The sequence below is a fragment of the Sinocyclocheilus grahami genome, unplaced genomic scaffold (assembly GCF_001515645.1).
Source record: "Sinocyclocheilus grahami isolate Dianchi unplaced genomic scaffold, SAMN03320097.WGS_v1.1 scaffold6.1, whole genome shotgun sequence".
In the NCBI taxonomy this organism is placed as follows: Eukaryota; Metazoa; Chordata; class Actinopteri; order Cypriniformes; family Cyprinidae; genus Sinocyclocheilus; species Sinocyclocheilus grahami.
This window is the reverse complement of record NW_015505185.1, coordinates 618,912-642,285: the sequence shown is the minus strand read 5'-3', so window position 1 is coordinate 642,285 and position 23,374 is coordinate 618,912. Positions and strand designations below refer to the sequence as shown.

Below are 23,374 nucleotides of genomic sequence, written 5' to 3'. Positions count from 1 at the left end.
TTTCCGTGATAATGCAGCACGGTGTCCGTCAGCAGATTCACTGATGGACACCGGCATTAAAAAAATATACATTTTATATATATTGTTTTTTATATATTATATAGCATATTTTAAAAACTTTTAAAATATAAAATGTATGGTTTCTTTGTAATAGTTATGCCAACAACAATAAAAAAAACATTTATGACATTAAAACAGTGACATCTGCTGACAGACACTTTGCTGCGTTGTCACGGGAACATCCCAGCTGAAGAAAATGAAAGGAAATTACATCGCTCCCTTTGCCAAGTGCATTCCAAACGACTACATAATCCCCTTGTCCAAATACCCACACTTGTGGTCTTGGCCACTTGAGAGCGCGTGCGCGCGACAGTAAGTAAGTGCGCAAGACTGTCCTAGGTCTTAAAAATACCAAAGCGCAGTGCCCTTAACGCACACTAAACCCACACTACACAGGTTAGTGTATCCCATCATGCATCATGTTCTGGAAAAAAATCGTGAGACTTTTTGCCAAGATTGCGCGAGAGGTCACGGAAACCTTTCCAATGTAAGTTAAATATTAATAATAATAAGATATTACATATAATTTGGTAGTAAAACAAAGTGCTACACATTTTATTGCTGCAAAGATTAGTATATGTATTTTTGTACAACATTTGCAACTGCTTTTTATCACTTAATTAAATTGTGTCATCTATAGGGACTACTGAACAGACATTTAGAAGTTGCTTTTAAAATGCAAAGGATTGAAAACAATAATAAAACTCTGTAAACACTTTGCGTTTTTACAACACTATAAGTGTGTCCCATCAGGTAATGAAAAGTTGTACACACACTTGTGGTCTTCATGCTCACTTGAACACTTGGGCCAAATACAGGAAATACGTCATATAAGTAGTCAAGTGGTCAAGTGCGAAGACCACAAGTGTGTGTATTTGGACAAGGCCTTCGGCACGCATGTGCCCTGCTCACTCCAAAGTCCCCACACCAAGGGGATAGGAATGATCACTTCCATTTGGAATTTGCCCGATACGCGTACCGTTACACCCCTAATATATATATATATATATATATATATTTGTATTTTTTTTTCCAAATATGAGAGATTTTTTTAAGCCCAATCTTTTTTGTAGTGAAGTGACGTGACATGTGGCCAAGTATGGTGACCCATACTCGGAATTAGTGCTCTGCATTTATCCCATCCAAAGTGCACACACACAGCAGTGAACACACACACACCGTGAACACACACCCGGAGCAGTGGGCAGCCATTTTTTGCTGCGGCGCTCGGGGAGCTGTTGGGGGTTCGGTGCCTTGCTCAAGGGCACCTCGGTCGTGGTATTGAAGGTGGAGAGTGCTGTACATTCACTCCCCCCACCTACAATCCCTGCCGGTACGAGACTCGAACCCGCAACCTTTGGGTTACGAGTCCGACTCTCTAACCATTAGGCCAAGTCATGAAGTTGTAGTGTACAAACCACTCACTATTGCACAACTCACTACATATTAACCTTTTAGAACACTTTTTATATATAATATTTACGTGGCATACCAAATAACGCCCTTTAGCCATGATATCACAATACAGCATGGCCTTGAGTGCCTTATCGTGTTTATGAAACAGTTACTGCTTAATATAAAAAATGTTTGAAGCAAAGATAAAAAGCTAAAGAGGCTAAAGGTTAAAGGATATATCCAATGTAGATATATATAGATTATGCATACAGAGTAAAGTATAAAGAGTACTACTGTACAGTAAACTACAGTTTTTTTTTTTTTTAAATGGATGATTTCTACATTGGCAAATCAGCCAACAGAAAATGCCACATGCCTAAACAGTAGCGTGTGGTACGAGGTGATGATCAAAATCAAGACAAGACCTGCGGTGTCTGATATATCAGAGACTACGGAAACAAAGGTGAACTAGATAGAGAGAACAGGAAAGAAAGAAAGAAAGAAAGAAAGACAGAAGAGTAGCCTATGTGGGTAAACGATAGAGTGTGAGAAAGGAGAAAGAAAGATAAAGCAAGACAGTGAAAGTGAGTGAGGAGAGGAAAATAGAAGAAAGAGAGAGAGAGAGAGAGAGAGAGAGAGAGAGAGAGAGAGACAAATGGACCCACCCTGTGCTGGAACGTGTTTACCCAGTAACTTGACTTCACCCAATCTCTACTCAGGTAACGCTCCTCTTTCTCAGACCAAAGATCTGTGCTCCTGCTCAGAGATTCAAGGAGGGGAATCACAGTTGAGATCAGTGGTCAGCTGATAGGGCTTCTCCTAATGATATCTTATAAGCAATGTGATCAATGGCCAATATTATACTGATAACATACAGTATAGGGTGAATTCAGGTAAATTAGGTCTATTTTGGACACTGAGAAGAGTATTTTTGTTTAATTTACTGTAATTGTCCCTATATAAACAACGCAATTTTAGCACTAATGATGAAACAAATATTTCACAATAAACAATCATAGCATAAACTTCTGTCCTACTGTGATTTCATCCATCAAATGACGTGAATATGTGAAAAGTGTGAGTGTAGCAATGGCCTTTCACACAAACACTGACACAGCTCTGAAGTGAGAGGACAATGTGTACTTCCTGTCCTACTGTTTCCACTTCCTGTGCATGTACAGATCACATGCTGCTGATGCTGCAAATACTTGACATACACTTCCTGTTCAAGAAACATACATATTCACTGATGGTCATATGCACAAGCCAGAGAATGATCAGAGTGATTATAAATTCATAGATGATTAAAGTTTAGATCAGGTGAGAGGAAATGCAGCAAAATCACTACAGGATATTTAAGTCTCTAACACAGAACTGAAGAAATCAAAGCGATTTGATAAAGTGCTGAGGCCGAGGATGAAGAATTTTCAATATGGGATAAGTTATTTTACTTTAGGGTTAGGATATAGAATAAAATAAAATAATGTACAGAATTAAAATTAGTAGGGATGCACCGATATGAAAAATTTGGCCGATACCGATATGGTGGCCGATATATCGTGCATCCCTAAAAATTAGCCAATAATAATTCTCATGTTATTATGGCCGATAACAGATAAATGGCTAATATTGAAAAATATATAGATTTTACCTAAATAAATAAAATAATTTGATGAATCACTAAGATGAATCACTTTAAATATAAAAGTATGAAAAATAAATAAAATCAGATTTGCATTTATTTTGAGAGTTGCTAAAGATTATATTTAACTGTGTTTTTACATAAGCGTAAGATTAAGTAAATTAAGCGCTAACCTAGATGATGGTTAACTAAATATGAAAAAATAAAATATGCATAAAGTGCTTTTAGCATGCACAATTAAAATCCACTATCAATGGACAAGTTTTTTTTATCAGCAATGTGACACCAAAATATAGCACATCCCTAATTTCTGACAAAATTCAGTCAAAAATGCTCCATCCAATTAATTTAAACTCATTTCAGCCCACAACTGAAAAGACTTGAAAAACACTGTGTAAAAGCAGCATGGCAAAATCTACATTCAGTTCTTCTCGATTAAAACTGGGAATCACTGGCACACTTGTGAATCCGGCAAAGCCAGAGGATCATCTCCCCATGCAAATGCCCTAATTAAAATCCAACACCTAATAGCTCATACATTAATAGCTTAGCACATAAATCATTCACTTTTCCATAACCCACAGAGAAAAGTGCATACATTATGCTTTTGACTACTATGTCCTTTCAGCTAAACATAAGGTGGAATAAGGTTGAAACGGCTAAATGCAGAAGTGCAAGTATTTGTGAAATCTAGCTAACAAAATATATATTGTGTGTTTGAGTGGTCCAGACGCTACAGCATATTAAAAAGTACAAAAAAGTCAAATATTTGCAGACTGGTTGTAAGGCGACTCCCATGCTTTGGCTGTCTGACATCTGGTGCATACGCTTCAGTGCAGCGAGCAGATGTTTCTCTGGTGATACTGAAGTCATTTTAGAAGCTGGTGCTTAGAAAAGAACCCAATTTTCTCCCCTGATGGAGTTTACTATGACGGTCATCGTTAACAGACACCGTCAGCAATGGAGGGACAACTATAGAAAATTAGGATACTTCCAAAAGCATAGCAATAATAGACCACTGCAGGATTGAGCCCTAAAAGACAGAAACAAGCATTTTTGCACTTCCGGTTCCATTGTCCCGAAGTCAATGGGTTTTTGGTTCAGTGCCTGAAATGAGGTCTGTGGTTAACACAAGATCAACTTTTTACATGACATGTAAAAAGTGTCTTACTAAGTGGTTAAAAGAGACTACAGAGGCTGTCAGGGATATTACGTTTTCAAAAGCTTAATGGTAGTGGCGTTGAAGTCATGTGACCAATAACCATGGTGTATTTTTTAGCTTTTTACTTCTAATGATTCTATTTAGGCTTCAAAATTCATTTTTGTTCATTTGGGAAGATTATCTCAATTAACAAAACGTGTAAGAAGCATAAACGTTTATTGGTCACAGAACTTACATTCTGCAACAATCCAAAAGCCAATGGAAAAATCTTAGTTGCTTTTTGTCGATGGAACCAGTGTAAATACATCATCCCTTATTAACTTACAGGACTCTAGAAGAGTTCAGCTAGAACAATAAACTCGTATTTCTTTTATTTGCTCAATCGATCGCACCCATCTCACTATCCTCTCCTCTGCCTTTTGGAGAATTATTGACCATTCTTTGTCATTTTGTAGAGCGGTCACTCAGATAGGGCTGTCGCGATTTGCTTTTATTCGACTATTCGATTTTTTAAAATCCTCGACTTCATTTTGCTCGCGTCGACTAACTGGCAAAAGAATCCATAAAACACATTATTAGACTGTTTCCCAAGGCTGCATGATATATTAAAGCCATTTAAAAATCATAATTAAGCATAATTGTGAATTCACAAATGCTACGATTTAATTAAATAATTATATGTGATGCAGTTCTAATACAGTATATGTGCTTTAATTATTTACATGCGTGTAGGTTAAGTACATGCGTCACACAGTGGCTCCATTCACAGTAGTTCCAGAGGAACTGTTATCATTTACATGTGTGGAGCGTCTCAGACTCCATCTCTGCATCTTGTTGTGAGTTTGGGTTTATTATAACGTTCATCTGGGAACACAACGTGCGCCATTTCATCAGATTTGTAAGGTAAATCATTTATAAATCCACGCAAACACAGGAGAATACATCGCGGTTTCAAAATAAAAGCTCAAACCCTCACTCTGAGTTTACACGTTTTGATGTCCACATATTCTTTTAATTACAGTGGCTATAGCATTTCTGTCCTAAAGCACCTTAGGATTAGCACATTATTAGGAAAGGCGATTTGCAAAGATTCATTACAAAACATTATAATCACTTCTTCTGTAGATGAGGCTGGATCATGAATGATCCGCGTGAACATAGACGCATTTAGGTAGATCGGGGGAGCATTCCCTTCAAAAACAAACTAAATCCACTGCGTCTTCAGCGGCTCAGATGTCGGGAGTAAATGACGACTGCTATGTTCATTATTACATCCAACAACAGAACACCTCAATCGCTTGTTAGGAGTCATTCTTGTCTACATCTGTTCCGGCAGTGAAACAATGGCGGACTGATGACAGCTCATGCAGGGCAGGTCTAAGGCAGGGGTTGGCAAGTTCGGTCCTAGAGAGCCGCAGTCCTGCAGAGTTCAGCTCCAACCCTAATCAAACACACCTGAACAAGCTAATCAATGTCTTCAGGATTACTAAGGCTATAGGCAGGTGAGTTTTGTTTTCAGGGTTGGAGCTGAACTCTGCAGGACTGCGGCTCTCTAGTACCGAACTTGCCTACCCCTGGTCTAAGGTAAGACACCAGTCCAGTCTGTGCTGAAACGCTACTGTCAATCAAACTATCGTGGGAGGAGCCTGTCTGTGTGACATCACACAGACAGGCATCTGAGATCGGCTCGATTTGAGAAAGGGGAAAACATTTAACACTGGGTGGATTTTTATCATTATAGGGTGGTTGTGTACACGCACTGCCAACACACATTTCAGTTCAAACGACTTGTAAAAGTGAATGTAGCATCCTATGACCCCTTTAAACTAGTTTACATCACAGAGTCATTTGTGTTCATCGCTGAATTCAAGCGCATCACACTGGATCTCACAGCGCTGCTTAGTGCTCACGTGGCCGAGTAAACGCATCTGCTCTAGTGAGCTCGCGCCGTGCAGCTGTTTGAACTTTGATCCGAGTGGCTAAACGGTCCGAGTGGCGCACTTCAAATAAGTCACGCTGTTTTGTTTCCGCTTTTGGCGCATAAACATTATATCAAACATTTATCTAACTCTTCATATCGTTTTATCGAGGGAAAATCATATCGTGATAATTATCGTTACCGAATTATTGCCCAGCCCTAAACCCACCTAATCATTTTTCAGACATGACTAGTTCAGACTCTATGAGACAATTCATTATCAGAAACACAGATATGAATAACTAAGACAACCAATTCAGACTCTTCATCAAGACTTTCAGCTAATGAATGTGTGCATATGAGGAGTATGAATCTGAAAAATGCTTTCAAATGGACTATTCAATTCAGACTGTCCATTTCAAATTCTGATATCAAGATGAATATGTGCAAAAATGGGAAAAAGTGGATCAGTTTTCATCTTATTGCAAACCAAGCATAAAATTAGAATTGAATTCCACAGCAGGAATGCACACATTCATTCAAACATGACATTGATTATGTTTACATGGACATCAGTAATCTAATTATTTACCTTATTCTAAATAAGACAATATTATGATTATGGTGTTTACATGAGTTGCTTTTAGAATATTCCTTTCATGTTCCCGTTTTACATGTTATAATACATAGTTCGATTAATGGCACACGTCATTACGTCCCCACGTGACGCCATCTGACGTCCCCTCCAGAATTTCACATATAAACATATAGTTCGTCTTCGTGATGATGCCATGTACAGTTGTGGGTATTTCATTTAAAATTTTATGAAAGCTTCAAGTGCAGTTAATTATTTGTACGTGCATACAGACGACGGCGGTGTTGAAGATCTTTTATTTGCCATCAAACGGTTGACCACTGCCGTGTGTGTATCCTGTCGCAAAATGCAGCGAAAAGTCCTACACGACGGTAATAATGTGATTAAGGTGTTTACATGTCTATACTGCACTTCAGTAATGCGACTAAAATAGAAATACTCCACATGTCTTCATTCGATTTCTGTTTACTTCGAGTATGACTTTAGCCGGATTAGGGTAATTAAAAATCTCTGTTTACATGGTAGATTCTTAATCAGAGTATTGTCTTAATTGTGTTAAAATCGGAATATTGTTGTCCATGTAAACATACTCACTGAGCCCACCGTCTGCAACAGCAGTACTGTACCAGTGTTCTCTACAAACAAATGAGAAAGCAACTTCATGCATTTTATAATATTAAGTAATTCTATAAATCAGTGAAGAACATATTTAAATACTTTGACTGACTGTGATGTTCTAAAACTCAATAAATATCCAAATTTATTGAGCTCCAAATAAAAGGGGGTCAATTCCATCTCATGTGATCCAAAAATTTGAAATTAACATAAAAATTTAAATAAGCATAAAGAACTGGTGGTTTTGCAATAGCAATAAATTGTGATTATCACTCAGAATAACTCAACTAAGACAGACTGACCCACGCACCAAAAAGGTGAGCCCTATTAATTTAGGGAAGCATGCTGTCAGCTTCACAGACGCAATGAAGGAACGAGGTCTGCTTATTTACTTAAATTCAAGAAACTCTACATCACATACTTGCAGGATGACTCTAGCGCTTTGAATTTAAAAAGCATTATTTTAGGAGCCTTTCCAACTCCCCTTCCAACTTCCAAATCCAAAATCCCCTGCAGACGCCTGTTACACAACAAGGCTGAAATACTGATACAAGACACACAACTCTTCATCATAACAGGTAAGTTTATAAATAATCTGTCTATCTATCTATCTATCTCACAATGGCACTTTTAAATGCATCTTTCAATGGACATTCTACCAATGTTTCAGCATTAATTCCTGTGCCGATGCTTATCAACTAACAAGGGAGGATAAATTACATGGAAATGGACTTCCGCGTAAAATTCTAAATTACACAAGAAACTCAACGTCTGATATCAAAAAAGATCAGGATGACCATACATGTTATCCACACTAGACGTTTTAAATCTTTCAAATGCAACAGACCAAATATGCCCAAAGGTGACCCTGGAGCACAAAACCAGTCTCGAGTAGCACGGGTATATTTATAGCAATAGCCAAAAGTACATTGTATGGGTCAAAATTATTGATTTTTCTTTTATGCCAAAAATCATTAGGATATTAAGTAAAGATCATGTTCCATGAAGATATTTTTTTAATTTCCTACTGTAAATATATTAAAACTTAATTTTTGATTAGTAATATGCTTTTGCTAAGGACTTCATTTGGACAACTTTAAAAGTGATTTTCTCAGTATTTTAATTTTTTTGCACCCTCAGATTCCAGATTTTCAAATAGCTGTATCTCAGCCGAATATTCAATCTCAATTTCGAAAAAATTGACCCTTATGACTGGTTTTGTGGTCCAGGGTCACAAATATGATCATGAAGGCCCTCCATCCTTAAATTTAAAAGTCAGCTTTTTATTTTCATTGAAAAACCAAAAAAACATTTATACCACGAAAAATTTAAATTATAAATATGCATTTTTGGGGGGAAATTTACATTTAAATTTTTTTCCACTATTACTCGAAATATTATAATCGATTTATTTTAAAAAAAAGTTGTTGTTGTTTATTTCGAAGTATTTGGTTAGATATAAAAATAAATGAATAAAAATAACTCCAATAATATGAATAAAATAAATTTATATATTTTACAATATTTAAACAATACATCAGTACAGTACTATATTAAGCAGATAGCAAGATTGATTGATTGATAAACAGATACATAAACTGTATCAGAACGTCTACCTAACAACTCAATTTAGTACTGTACTTTAAGATGTATTTGAATAATTTTTATTTATTTATTTTTTACACTGATTTTCTCTAAACGTTTTCACAGATCCCTTAGCACACCTCTGATCCACACCATACAAGTGAAGTATAAATTCAGCTTCATTTAGGGACTGTCAAGCCCTCCGCTATCAGGACAAGACTGCAGGGGTGCACACACCCTTTGCCACATGTCACCATGTGTCTGTGTGACTATCCAGCTCTTCCACATGCTGTGTAGAGGTTTATCTGACCCACGAGGATCTGTCCATACTGCTAGATAAGACAATGCAGGACATGAGAATGAAAAGACCAGTGATATGCCTACAGGTAGCTACTCGTGTTTGCTGGAGTGAGTGGATTGAGAGCAAGACACACATGATGTTACTGCATCAGCCCAACCACCCACCCTAAATACAATTTACTGACAGATTACCAACCCCCAATAAGACGACAACCCATTTGCCCACCCTTATTTACTTTTTCAACCCCCTAAAAATAACATTTGTGTTAATGGATCAACAGCTGGGTTGAAACAATTGGTTTCAAAACCTATAAAGCTGCCTAGACATGTTTATGGCATCACGGGCGTTAGATAATGCGATGTCTAGCTAGGCAGCCCACTAGGTTTTGAGACACAGCCAGTGTGTGAAATAAAGAGGCTCAGACAGAGACAGACAGGAGGGTGGCTCACAGGATGCCTGAGCAGGACGTGCAGACGAACGAGCCCACGGTCATGTTGGCGTAGGTCGGGCCGCGCTGATCGCAGTCGAAGCACTTTCGGTTGGGCGCCAAACTCGCCATTTCCCGCAGCATCTTCAGGTGTTTTTCCTCCTGCTTTCGCTTCGCGCTGGCTGCCATGGCCGGAGCCGATAATATAGCGTCGGTCAATTAAAAAAAAGAATGTAATAAAAATCCAATATGTGTTCCTGGGGAAATATTAGACAGGGGCTTCCTTTAAAACGTATCACCGGGAAACGGGAAGGTGGGACGGACCGTTGTTCTTCAGAAGGGCCTCACGTTTCGCGAACAACGGGCAAAAAGCGCCGGCCGTAGTGAAGAGAGGAGGGTCCTGAGGCGCAGGCACTTTCTTTAACGGCCAGCCTGCCCACTCTACTTTCACTGCCAGTGCAATAGCCCTCCCACTCTGTATTCATTTGAACATAACGACCAACAGGGGGCGAGTACTAATAATAAATACTCAACGGAAGGAATACCAAACGGCTCAATGCTAAAACTGTCCATAAGTCTTATTGTGCGGTGTAAATCTATATGGAAATATAACAAATATACACTCATAAATAGCTTTGCTCAATATTAGTAATTATAAGTGAGAAAAAACTTGATATTGTTGTGTAACAGGGCTAATAATTGTATAAACCCACTAGCACTAAAGCGAAAACTCTGGAACGGGAAAGTGAATAACCAATCACAGGCGCCAACTTGGATCACGTGACCACAACTGAGCCCTGCCCAAAAGACTTCTCGAGTGCTCGTTCTCGCCTTCATTGAAATGTTCAGCAGCGCCCTCTAGAGGAACACATGGACGCAACACAATAACAACCGGCTCCAATTCTCTGCAAGTGACCTAATTCAGAGGATTTGGCTCGCTGAGGACATGAATCGACTTTATTAATCACCTTTTGTTTTTAGGATGGCCATGAATATGTATGATGAAGTGATAAATGAAACTGCCTAAATTAAATAAAGCAGTTTTGTGTTGCATTGGCCAAATGCTGTGTGGGAGAGACTGGGGCTAGTTGTCCCCTTTTACTTCAGTGAATATTTTTTCACGTTTTGTAAAGGCATATGCCTTGAAGTATTGACTACCCACACTTATTACCTTATGTGACAGGGGAGTGGAAGTTTTGTATGTTTGCAGAAAATATGGGTCTCAGATTATATGGAATTGCCACATATATACCTAATATACACTGTAAAAAAATTCTAAGCAGTAAACAAAACCAAGATTATTAGAGTACGCAAGTGTTACTGGCTTTTTCTTTGCAATTATTTCTGCTAACAATTTGTATGAAGACTTTTAAGTTAAACTCCAAGTGACAGATTGGATTATGTTACAAGAAGTTCTTTTCATTAAGTTTCACTGCCATTTAAAACATGAATATGGTGGTTTGCTCATCAGGGTTCATTAAGATTATAGACGTAGCAAGATGCATTATATGGAATTGCCACATATATACCTAATATACACTGTAAAAAAATTCTAAGCAGTAAACAAAACCAAGATTATTAGAGTACGCAAGTGTTACTGGCTTTTTCTTTGCAATTATTTCTGCTAACAATTTGTATGAAGACTTTTAAGTTAAACTCCAAGTGACAGATTGGATTATGTTACAAGAAGTTCATTTCATTAAGTTTCACTGCCATTTAAAACATATGAACATGGTGGTTTGCTCATCAGGGTTCATTAAGATTATAGACGTAGCAAGATGCAAAAAAAATGGTAGGTTGAATACTGTAAGATAAAAAAATCTTCAAACACAACAGAAGAGCAGTTATCTGCATTTCTAATCACCACTCGTGCTGGACAACTTAGAATCTGCTGATTAGACGAGTCAAACATCTTTATGGTGACCAACTTAGAACCACTGTGCAAAACCAGCATCCATGACGACACAAAAAGTTCTATCCAGACTGAACACTTCAAACGGAACATTTTGTTCAGAACTTTTATAAGCAATGAAGCTTACCATTTATATACAGCAACAATATGCAGCAATAGACGAAAGTACATCTAAAGAACGTGCACCTGCAGAACAGATGAATGCTCTTAAGGTAGATGTATATGATGTTTTTAATTATCATAGTAGGCTATGTGGTACATCAAGATTTTCAGTCTTTCTGGGATATTAAATTGGACTCCAGTGACCCGACCGACACATTTCAGCAAATGAAATCGAGTTTCAACCTACATAAGCAGATGATGATGAATGTACATATTTTGGCTCTTCAAAAAGTGTCCCACTGGAATCTGCTCTTCAAGCCACAGTACAAAACATTGACCGCTGGAGTCTGTCAGTTATCCGCTGGTGAGAGCCTGTGCACTGGGCTTCTGAAGCTGCTCGCGGGGGGCAGTGAAGTCCCACGGTCTGCGGTTCTCAGTGAAGCCGTAGAGTTTCCTCAGAGCCACGCGCGCTGCCTCCTCTTCGGCTGCTAGGACAGTCTCGCCTGGACCCTGAGCCAGCAGCTTACGGTCACTGACACAAAAAAAGATTTGGCATTTTAAAAATCAATCAAAAACCTAAACTGAGAAGAGTACTGATTATTGGTTTGCTGGAGTAGAGACCAGAATAAATCTGACTCGACCCTGAAATGACACTTCAGATTAATCAACTAGAGCTTTATTTACAGACTGTGGAGAATATAGATCAGGGTTTAGATGCATAGCAGTGTGACATTACACAATGCTTTGTAAATGTTCATTTTCTGTTACTAACTTATCAGTGAAATTAACAATGACCTCATGCAGCTTACTAACCCGTGTGTCATACCTGTAAAGCCCGACGAAATAGAGCGGGAGGACGGTACTGGCTCCAGCAGACCGGATGAGACGGGGCTCGGGTAGAGCTATACCTTTAAGGGTCAGTTCTTTAACCAGCAGCCCCATGGGATCAACCACTTTCCACATGTCAAACAGATCTTTCCCTATTAGTTGAGTCACCAGGAAATCCTGCAAAACCGCACACCCAACAGATTGATCAACAAGTGCACAAAGATTAGGGTCTGTAACACATATAATATAATGTAATATATAGGGATGAGCATTTTGGCAATTTCTCATTTCGATCATCGATAGGTTTCAAAAACGAGTACTCAGGGATGGGGCATGGCCGTAATGGAGATAATGAAAATATCTGAAGACTGTTATGAAAATGAATGTTAAAAATAAAAATATGACATGAAAACCTGTCTATGAAAACATGAACACATGATTAGAACACTGTTAGATTATGATTATGATGCAGCAATGTTATTAAAAAAAGAAGCATCTAAAAAGGAATAGCTGCCTGGGGTGAAGCTGAAAAGTGACTTTATGCCAATAAACTGAAGCCTGTTCTATGAGAATTCCTTTGATATTAATCAGATAACTTAGATACATAACAGACGTAACATTACAACTTGTATCTGCACAAAAGGATGCAAATGCCAGATGAACTTTAAGTTACGCGCTATATCGTGAGAGAGCTCCCTCCGTGATGCGCTTTCATGACAGCGTGCTGAAACACGGGTAAGGAAATCAGACAGAATTTACTATAGATTTCAGTTCTAATTATAATGCTGCGTTGATGAAATGCCAGTGAACCATGCTTCTCTCTTCTCACATCTATACTTTGGACCACATGCTGTTGCAATCAGAGCTCAGAGTGCTGCCCAAATTGCAGAAAAAACAAACAAACAAACATATAATTCTAAAATTAAACAAATATAAAATTAAATATGTTATACTAAATTATAATGGTATATCACAATGTTACTGTTTTACTGTATTTCTGGCTAGATAAATGCTGTCTTGGTAAAAATCTTATAATATAATATATAATAACAATCAAAAATATACAATATCATAAACATTCTATAATTAGAAATAAAATTGTTAAATTATTTCACACACACTCAAATAATATATATATATATAAAAACATGAAAAGTTAACTTTAAGAGGACTCTTGTCTTACTCTAATGAAAAGCCCGGCTCGCACAGGCCCGCTGCTCTGCTCCAGAGCACCAATCACAGCGAAGAACGTTCCTTGCAGGGTTTCATCTGGAACAGGAAACTCTGCACTCATCGTCAAATCCTCCACTGCGAGGTTCTGTGCGACGTGACACATGACCTCTGACCCTGTCAGGTGGCCTACGACGGCTGCCACACCCTCCTCAGGCAGGCTGGGAAAGCTGCCCCTGCACCAGTCACTGAGGAAACCCTGTACAAAACAATGGAAAGAGAGGAATGTGAATACCATACCAATTTTTGAGCATGAGACTCATCAGTGTTCTCACCTTTGTGAACTGTTGACCGTGCACACACAGCTTGCCGTTGTCTTTCAGGTTGAGGGTGGTCGTCTCCAAATCAAGGCCCAGCGCTCGCCTCCTCTCCTCCTCAGATCGCAGGTAACACGTGTTCACAAACGCCGTCTTCAGAAGCTCCACTGAGAAACTCTCCTGCAGTCGGGCACTGAAAGCCTCCACTTCAGCATGATAATCAAAGTTTGGCTGCTGGGAGCTGACGGGAAGAGAAAAGAGGGTTAAAGAGGTGCAAATGAAATAACACACAGCCCACACCCCACACGTTTGTTTCTGTGAATTGTGGGGACTTTCCATAGACTTCTATTACTTTTATACTGACCAAACAATATTTTCTATCCCCTAAACCTACCCCTTACAGAAAACCTGTTTGGACTGTCAACAATGTCAAAAAATGTCAGGTTTTACTATACTTGTGGGGACATTTGGTCCCCACAATGTAGCATAAACAAGTACACACACACAGGTGTGTAATTTGATGTCATTAAAGTTTTGTTTATACATTAAAATACAAAAAAATTTAAATGAGTAAATGACAGAATTTTCATTTTTGTGTGAACTATCCCTTTAAGAAGGTTGATCAATTCCAATAATTTCAAAAAGTCCCAAGACAAAATAAGATAAGCTATTATATATATATATATATTCCTCAAACCAATTACATTAAGTCATTTTGCAGACGCTTTTATCCAAAGCAACTTACAATTGGAGAATACATAAAGCGATTATTAATAGTGTTATGTACTGCCATCAAATTTTTCTTTCAAAAACAACATGCTCCTAGTCTAAAACGTAAAAATATAAATAATTCTTCGAGTATCAGTCATGCATTCTCATTACCGCAGTGTATACTTTGTTACATTCAGAGAAAAGCCTTTAGGCTAATTGATAGGAAATTATTAAAAATGCGCTAATATTTCAGCCCCGAACAGATGACAAGATAAAGTAACGACTAGAATGCATGGGGTAACACATCTGCAGGTTTAGTGCTCACAAAACAAACAAATGAAGAGAAGAAAAGAAAAGACACAAAATATCACCAACAATCTCATTTATCCGTACACTGATCCATACATAATGGATTTACTGGCTGTTATTCAAAACCTAGTGTGTTGCCTACCTAGACAGCATTTTGTTGGGAACACAGACATGCTCTAAAAATTCTATGACGCCGAAATATAATGTCTAGGTAACGTTAGGCAGCTCACTATGATTTGAGACACAGCCGGAGAGTATCACCTGTGGCCTTGAGATGTTCTACTGACCGTGGCTTTGGAGGTGGAGGTCCCTCCATCTTTCTCTTCCTCTCCATGATGAGCGTGTATGCCTTCATCCATCTCTTCTTCTCTCTGATATGTGTGAGCATCACTCCCCTGCACACAAGATGGAAATGCAGAGGTAATACCGCGCGACTCACGAGCGCCCTGCACGCCGCCATGACAGCCGCGACCTGGTCACCTGACACCACGCAGTCCGCGAAAGAGCGACGGAAAGCGGGAGGGAAGCTGTCCACAGCGCCGCCACGTGTCCGGAGCACTGCGTTTATGCTGTTTGTCAAGGTGGACCCCATAACTAAGAAATTCACATCTTAGGTATTAGTACAATATAAAAAGTATGAATGACCATGGTACTTAATATAAGTTCTAGTGTTATTTGTTCATTAAAACTATAATTTTTTCCCGGTAAATTAAATAAAGCTTAAATAAAATGCATAATTATTATATGAAAAACGTAAATAAAAAAATAGACAAAAATATATAAGTATTAGATGAAAAACTTAAACGTAAACAAAAACACTGCCTTCGCAACTAACTGAAATAAGCGAACATATAATATAATATGTGACAAAAATATAAGCTAACATAATATAATAACTGACAAAATCGCTAAATCACTAAAAATATAATAAAATTAAAAGTTACAAATAAAAATTCATAAATACTATAATAGTATAAAAATAAATACTAAAATAACACCAAGTACATATTTTCTAGATTTCTTTTTAAAAAACTTTTAATCTGTCATGATTAAGACCAAAAATTATACTTCATCTTCAGAAATTAAACAAACAAGCAAATCCAGACGATTAAAAGCAGACAAGATAGTGTAGTTCACTACTGTTGACATTTATTCAAATAAAAGCATTTGTAATACAGTGTTCATGGCTCTGAGAGAGGAAAACTGAATGTGTATCATTTCAGTAATATCCTGCAGAAAACGAGCAGAAATAACAACATCAGCATATTTTAATAATGTACATAAATAATAACCAGGACTAAACTCACACTTAACAAGTATGGTTTCTATGTCGATGCAAGTAACATACAGATGTACATAATGCACCTAAAATCACAACAGTCTGTAAATATTCTTATTATTTAATATTATATGCTTTTCTTTTGACTATGCCATATCAGTGCATTCCATTCCATTGGTCTTTGTAAAAGTTGACATAATATTGTACTAATTTGTATAGTAAACTTATGGAAAAATAAATGATTACACCCAAAGCTCAAAAGACAGGTGAAGTAATATATACATCTTGTTCATGCTTGACTTACGCAAAAAAAACAGAAACAAAAAAAAGTAAGTAAAAATGTACAAAACCAAGAAAAAGAACAATTGCACAGTTGTACAAAAAAAAAAAAAAAAAAAGTATAAATACATATTTATAATAATAAAATGAAACCAGACAGACAAACCCAAAGAACAACACAAAAGCCATCTCTGACTTTACCGCTCTTACTGTGAAGAAAATAAAACATTTTAGCCATTAAAAAAATACGGCTAAAGTTTGACACATAGAACAGAGGGGCGGAGTTTTGATTTTGCCCCTCCCACATTGCTGAGTCCATGTAGCTTCAGCGACGGAACCAAACCCAGCTGTTGATAAGCCAGAAAGCTACAGTGATGGAATACATGATCATTTCTCGCTTGACTCTCTCTTTGTTCTCCTCCTCCAAGAGCTGCAAACGCCGGTTCAGCTTGACAATCTGTAATGACAAGAAATCAAAGAAATGAATAAACCCCTCCATCTTTCAGGTCAAGTAATGCGCAATTACACAGACTACTGTTGAAAAATTTGGGGTCAGTAAGATTTTACTGAAAGAAATTAATACTTTTATTCAGCAAGGATGCATTAAATTGATATTTGATAAATGTATAAATCATTTTTTTGTATTGTTTTGTATTGTTGATCAAATAAATGCAGCCTTAGTAAGCCTAAGAGACTTCTTTAAAAACATTTGAATGGTAGTGTTCATAAAATTGTTTTTATTCTTCTTTTACATGTATTTTTTTAAAACCCTGTACAATATTAAGCAGCAGAATAATACCTGTCTGCGTAGAGAGGTGGCATCCACAACAGCCATGTCGTCTGTTCCTCCCTCCAGAGTCGAGTCCAGTGTGGCCAGGGCATGCCTGTCAAAAACATTATTTCATTTCATAAGATACTGAGATACTGAGATACTGAGAGGACAGAGAGAAAAACAAATCGAGAGGAAAAAAACAGATGAGAGGGAAGAGATGAGAGGAAGTTACCTGTTGTCATGCTGGGGGTTAGAGAGGGTTGAACCCCCTCTAAGAGTTTGTAAAAGTTGACATAATATTGTACTAATTTGTATAGTAAACTTATGGAAAAATAAATGATTACACCCAAAGCTCAAAAGACAGGTGAAGTAATATATACATCTTGTTCATGCTTGACTTACGCAAAAAAAACAGAAACAAAAAAAAGTAAGTAAAAATGTACAAAACCAAGAAAAAGAACAATTGCACAGTTGTACAAAAAAAAAAAAAAAAAAGTATAAATACATATTTATAATAATAAAATGAAACCAGACAGACAAACCCAAAGAACAACACAAAAGCCATCTCTGACTTTACCGCTCTTACTGTGAAGAAAATAAAACATTTTAGCCATTAAAAAAATACGGCTAAAGTTTGACACATAGAACAGAGGGGCGGAGTTTTGATTTTGCCCCTCCCACATTGCTGAGTCCATGTAGCTTCAGCGACGGAACCAAACCCAGCTGTTGATAAGCCAGAAAGCTACAGTGATGGAATACATGATCATTTCTCGCTTGACTCTCTCTTTGTTCTCCTCCTCCAAGAGCTGCAAACGCCGGTTCAGCTTGACAATCTGTAATGACAAGAAATCAAAGAAATGAATAAACCCCTCCATCTTTCAGGTCAAGTAATGCGCAATTACACAGACTACTGTTGAAAAATTTGGGGTCAGTAAGATTTTACTGAAAGAAATTAATACTTTTATTCAGCAAGGATGCATTAAATTGATATTTGATAAATGTATAAATCATTTTTTTGTATTGTTTTGTATTGTTGATCAAATAAATGCAGCCTTAGTAAGCCTAAGAGACTTCTTTAAAAACATTTGAATGGTAGTGTTCATAAAATTGTTTTTATTCTTCTTTTACATGTATTTTTTTAAAACCCTGTACAATATTAAGCAGCAGAATAATACCTGTCTGCGTAGAGAGGTGGCATCCACAACAGCCATGTCGTCTGTTCCTCCCTCCAGAGTCGAGTCCAGTGTGGCCAGGGCATGCCTGTCAAAAACATTATTTCATTTCATAAGATACTGAGATTGTATTGAGAGGACAGAGAGAAAAACAAATCGAGAGGAAAAAAACAGATGAGAGGGAAGAGATGAGAGGAAGTTACCTGTTGTCATGCTGGGGGTTAGAGAGGGTTGAACCCCCTCTAAGAGATGGCTTGCTGAGAAGCGGATATGGAGAAAGTGAGAGAGGGAAAGGACAAAAGAAGACATAGACAGACAGACAACTTTAATAACATGCACTTCAACTGGTATATAATATGTATATAGCTACTGCAGGTGGTCTTTGTCTCACAAACCATGTCAACATTTTATAATCAAATAAACCTCGCAAAAGAAATTATGATTTTATGGTAAACCAGCCAACTGCACAGATGTAAACACAAAAAATGTAGTCTCATTTTCAGACAGTGGTTTTACACAAACCTACAGTTTAGTGTAGTGCCTGTCATTGGAACTGAAGTTAATGCCATTCTGAAAGCTACTAATGAGAAGGCAAGCAGGTCACAGGGCAGTAAGGCACAGGAAATTAGCTCATGAATACCAACTGTGCAGGTATTCACAGAAACCAAATTTAAATGAACGTTCTATATTTCAATTCACAGCATTTGTGGCATAATATCGTTTACCAAAGGGGAAAAAAATGTTTTAAACAATGATAATAAGAAATATTAAAATTATATCTGAAGGATCACATGGCACTGAAGACTGGAGTAATGGCTGCAAGAAATTCAGCTTAAAGGACATTTGCAAAATTAATTACATCACAGCAATAAATTACATTTTAAAATGTTACAACAATAGTATTAACAGTACAATTTTACTGTTTACTGTATTTTTGATCAAATAAAGGTGTCTGTGTATATTTTAAGGAATAATACAGTAGTAAAATATAATAAAAAAAATAAGTTCTTGTGTAACCAAAAATACAGCTGTGATTTTTTTCTTAATTTAAAATAAAATTATAAAAAAATATATTTTTTTAGTGGCAATCATGCCACAAATGCTGTCAATATACAGGTGCATCTCAATAATCTCACTAAAAATGTTTTTTTTATTGGTCTTATGAAGTATTCTAATTTGTTGAGATAGTGAATTGGTGGGTTTTTGTTAAATGTGAGCCAAAATCATCACAATTAAAAGAACCAAAGACTTAAACTACTTCAGTCTGCGTGCATTGAATTTATTTAATACACGAGTTTCACAACTTGAGTTGAATTACTGAAATAAATGAACTTTTCCACGACATTCTAATTTATTGAGATGCACCTGTAGATTAAACTTGTAAAGAACACAAACATTTCTTTATAAACTATACAGCAATGCCACAAACTGCTTGTGAATAAATTTAACTGAAATCTAAAAGCTCAGGGGAAAAAGAAAGGATTCCAACAAAAGAGAAAGAAATAAAATCTTGTGCGCATTTCTACTCATGCTAAACATAAAACCCCAAACCAAGAGGCTGAGAAAGAAATGGAGTTTAAGAAAGCAGCGTGTCCACATCCAACAGCAAACAACACAGGGATAAAGCTGTCATCTAACAAACTACCTCCTAAAATTTTTATATGTAGGGTTTTGTGCTTTGCAGTTGAAAGGAGAATTGTTTGTCTGTCAGTGCATTTTCTCTCCAAATCAGTTTGTTATCAGAATGACACGTGAACGTCTATCAGTCGTAGAGGACTTTGTTCCTGGATTAATCTGATTAGGTAATCGATGAAGCAACAGCTAATTTAGCCAAAAGTCAGTCTCTCAGGGCAGATTCAGGGGTCTGATGTCAAAGGTCACCTGCGCTGGTTCTCGTCCAGGACCTCCAGGACCTGCTGGTAGGCCCGACGTGTGCTTGACTGGATGAAGGAAAGGACGCCGTGGGCGCTGAAGAGGTTATACCCATCCTCGGCACCACCGAGAGGAGCCATAGTGCGCAATGCAGCAGAGGGGGAGGGAGTCATACTGACCGAACCACAGAGAGAGAGAGAGAGAGAGAGAGAGAGAGAGAGAGAGAGAGAGAGAGAGAGGGAGGAGGGTAACGAAAGAACAAGAGAGGAAAAGTCGGAGATACAAGTGAGAGAGAAAGTCAAACAAATTTTAGGTTTCAGAAAGAAGGAAATAAAAGGAGAAAGAATGAAATAGAAGTCGGAGGAAGAAAATAAAGACTGCAACAGATGGGCAACAGCCTCACCATATATACAAAAGGTTCACAAGCCTTCAACAAGCCCAAACAAGCAAAATCTCATCGTTTTAACAACACAAACACACAAAGTCATCTCGGAGTATCACAACCTCAAAAGCAGATTTGAAACGGCTGATCTCACATCAGACTAACGATGAGGCTGTTTACTGAACCATAGAATCCATCTACACTAATCCAAACAGACACAACTTCACCTCTGAGATCCATAAGGTGGTCTGCTTTAAAAATAGTGCACATCAAAAACAGCTCAGGTATTTGTTAGGTGAATCTCATGTCCAGGTCACATTTCACCAGCCTCATAATATTGAGGGATCTTTTATTATTAAGCACATTTGTTCATACATCATGCTTCCAGTTTTTGTTATTTTATAATCTGTATAGAATAAGGGTTATATATAATAATACATATAGTTTTATTTAAAAATACTTTATCATATATACATTTTGTTATTGTATAGTACAATAATATTTTTATATTATATCCTTTGAATTGTTAAAAAAATCGTTTAATCGTTTATCTTTAAGCAAATATTAATTAGTTCTTTCTTTTAATTTTTGAGGTAAAATAAGACTTGGACATGTTCTTGACAGGTTTTGTGTAATTACTGATGTAACGGTGAACAAGTGTATTGACGATTTTGTGTATTGAGTTAATTTTGTTTATTGCTATTGTATTAGTTAATATTGTTAAATAATTAAATACACTACAATTCAAAAGTTCAGGGTCGGTAGGATTTTTATATTTGAGTCTCTTATGCTCACCAAGGAGTATTTGCATGCATTTATTTGATTAAAATACAGTTATATTACATACAGTTATAGTATGTTATATGTTATACAGTACATAGTTATATTATATACAGAGACATTTTCTATTTTAAAATGTAATTTATTCCTGTGATGCAAAGCTGATTTTCCAGCAGCCATCACTCCAATGCTCAGTGTCACATGATCCTCCAGAAATAATTCTAATATGCTGATTATAATTAATGCTGTAAATAGCTGTGCTGTCTAATTTTTTTCATAGAAACTGTGATACTTTTGTTTGAGGATTCTTTGATAAATAGAACATAATTTTTTTCGAAATAGAAATCTTTTGTATCACCATAAATATTTTTACACTCACTTTTGATCAATTTAATGCATCCTTTCTAAATAAAATTATTAATCTCTTATGTACTGACCCTAAACTTTTGAACCGGTAGTGTGCATATGATATATTATATTATGTCTTATTAGTACATTATGATTCTGTTAAAATGTTGTTTTTTACTAAAACTAAATTAAGAGTAAAATTTGACAAAACACAGTTTGGCTAATGGACGTGACGCATTTAGATTAGTAGCAGAAGCTGTACTAGTCTTATTGGGGTCTAGAAAAAGAAAAAGAGATGCTGGTCAATGGTGGGTTTACATTCTTTTACTGACAGACCAGCCAATCAGAAAACTCCATGTCAAAACAAGAAAACAACTGGTTGAAGGAGAATGACTGATCTGTTTTTTTAAGTACAAACTCTCTGTGTGAACAGCTTCTCAATGCCAGGAGTGGCCATTCATTAGAATAGAATAGAGAACAATAGAGTAGAATAAAGCTGTCAAGCAGTCACAGCATGAGAAAAATTGACTGACAAAGCAACTCTAACTACACTGACCAATATCACAAGTTGTTTTATATTGTGATAAAATTGGTCTCGACCATGACTGACAAGTGTGATCGTGCCACTCCTGTACATGCAACAACATGCACTGAAGTTAAAAAAGCACAAAAGCCAAACTGAAAGGTCTTGAAACTAAACAATACACATGCATGGTTCTAACTCACCCCCTTTGAGTCAGCATCATGAAGGGAGAAAGAGAGACACCAGGGAGAAGGAAAAAACACATAATGGAGTGAGAGGGCCAGAGGTGAAACAGAAATACGTATGCGTGTGTATTCGTGGCTTTGCACTCACATGGAGTCGTTTCTGGCGAGCTGGCCATTGTGTTGCACACCTGTGTTCTCGCTGACCGAGCGCTCTCTACGTGTCCTGAATTGCGTGCGCACCTGTGTGAATCAGAGAAAATGAAAGTGGACAGGTGTTCCTCATTTTACTAAACCCAAGCTGACAACACTGTTGTTCCTTTTTTTAGTGACGTTCGTTACCGGTCACATTTACACAGCTGGTCTGTCCCACTTACTTCTTCGCCGGGCTGACTGGCGGAGCTCGGCTGCTCCATTCCGAGAAAGTCGATGGGCCTTTCGTTGAGTGTCAGGACCCGAGGTGGTGTCTTGAGGGACAGTGTTGACTCCAGTTGGGTGGACTGGATGAGGTCTAGATCTCTGGGAAACTGCATGTCATCACTGTCTCCTGAAAAAAAAAAGATTGAACAAATGATCAGATATTCAACCCTTTGACAATTGGTTAGCAAATGAAATTGACCAAACATGTATGACTTTGGTTTTATGTTTTTTTTATAATGAAAGTCACTGGGGTCCAAAACTACATTTGATTGTCTAGATAAAAAAACACAAGGAATATTTAATATATACAGTATATA

The 23,374-nt window shown here is 37.2% G+C and overlaps 3 protein-coding genes and 1 long non-coding RNA gene across 7 annotated transcripts in view; all 4 read right to left on the bottom strand.

Annotated features, from left to right (window-relative positions):
* The window catches only part of LOC107586774 (arf-GAP domain and FG repeat-containing protein 1-like), a 30,488-nt gene extending 20,293 nt beyond the window's left edge, over nucleotides 1-10,195 (bottom strand). For 2 of the 4 annotated variants that reach the window (XM_016274298.1, XM_016274314.1), the window contains exon 1: nucleotides 9,722-10,194. In XM_016274298.1, coding sequence (XP_016129784.1) covers nucleotides 9,722-9,888 — 167 coding nt within the window. In that variant the 5' untranslated portion in view covers nucleotides 9,889-10,194. Of the gene's footprint in view, nucleotides 1-9,721 lie in introns of all 4 variants that reach the window. The other 2 variants (XM_016274306.1, XM_016274310.1) reach the window with 2 other exon arrangements.
* A 1,193-nt stretch (nucleotides 10,196-11,388) lies between these two features.
* Nucleotides 11,389-15,598, bottom strand: LOC107586795 (39S ribosomal protein L44, mitochondrial-like). Its single transcript, XM_016274326.1, has 5 exons — nucleotides 15,336-15,598; nucleotides 14,047-14,269; nucleotides 13,725-13,970; nucleotides 12,540-12,718; nucleotides 11,389-12,245 (listed from the first exon to the last, which is right to left on the bottom strand). Exons 1-5 carry the CDS (start codon nucleotides 15,506-15,508, stop codon nucleotides 12,068-12,070), a joined length of 999 nt encoding a protein of 332 aa, XP_016129812.1. The 5' UTR covers nucleotides 15,509-15,598; the 3' UTR covers nucleotides 11,389-12,067.
* Nucleotides 15,599-16,743: 1,145 nt separating this feature from the next.
* On the bottom strand, nucleotides 16,744-17,656 carry LOC107586811 (uncharacterized). Its single transcript, XR_001609398.1, has 3 exons — nucleotides 17,611-17,656; nucleotides 17,406-17,490; nucleotides 16,744-17,063 (listed from the first exon to the last, which is right to left on the bottom strand). It is a non-coding gene; the product is annotated as an uncharacterized lncRNA (long non-coding RNA).
* Nucleotides 17,657-17,870: 214 nt separating this feature from the next.
* The window catches only part of mffa (mitochondrial fission factor a), a 10,540-nt gene continuing 5,036 nt past the window's right edge, over nucleotides 17,871-23,374 (bottom strand). The window contains exons 3-8 of the mRNA XM_016274339.1: nucleotides 23,015-23,184; nucleotides 22,789-22,880; nucleotides 20,432-20,596; nucleotides 18,754-18,807; nucleotides 18,554-18,638; nucleotides 17,871-18,211 (exon numbers count right to left, since the gene is read on the bottom strand). Coding sequence (XP_016129825.1) covers nucleotides 18,080-18,211; nucleotides 18,554-18,638; nucleotides 18,754-18,807; nucleotides 20,432-20,596; nucleotides 22,789-22,880; nucleotides 23,015-23,184 — 698 coding nt within the window. The 3' untranslated portion in view covers nucleotides 17,871-18,079. The remainder of the gene's footprint in view (nucleotides 18,212-18,553; nucleotides 18,639-18,753; nucleotides 18,808-20,431; nucleotides 20,597-22,788; nucleotides 22,881-23,014; nucleotides 23,185-23,374) is intronic.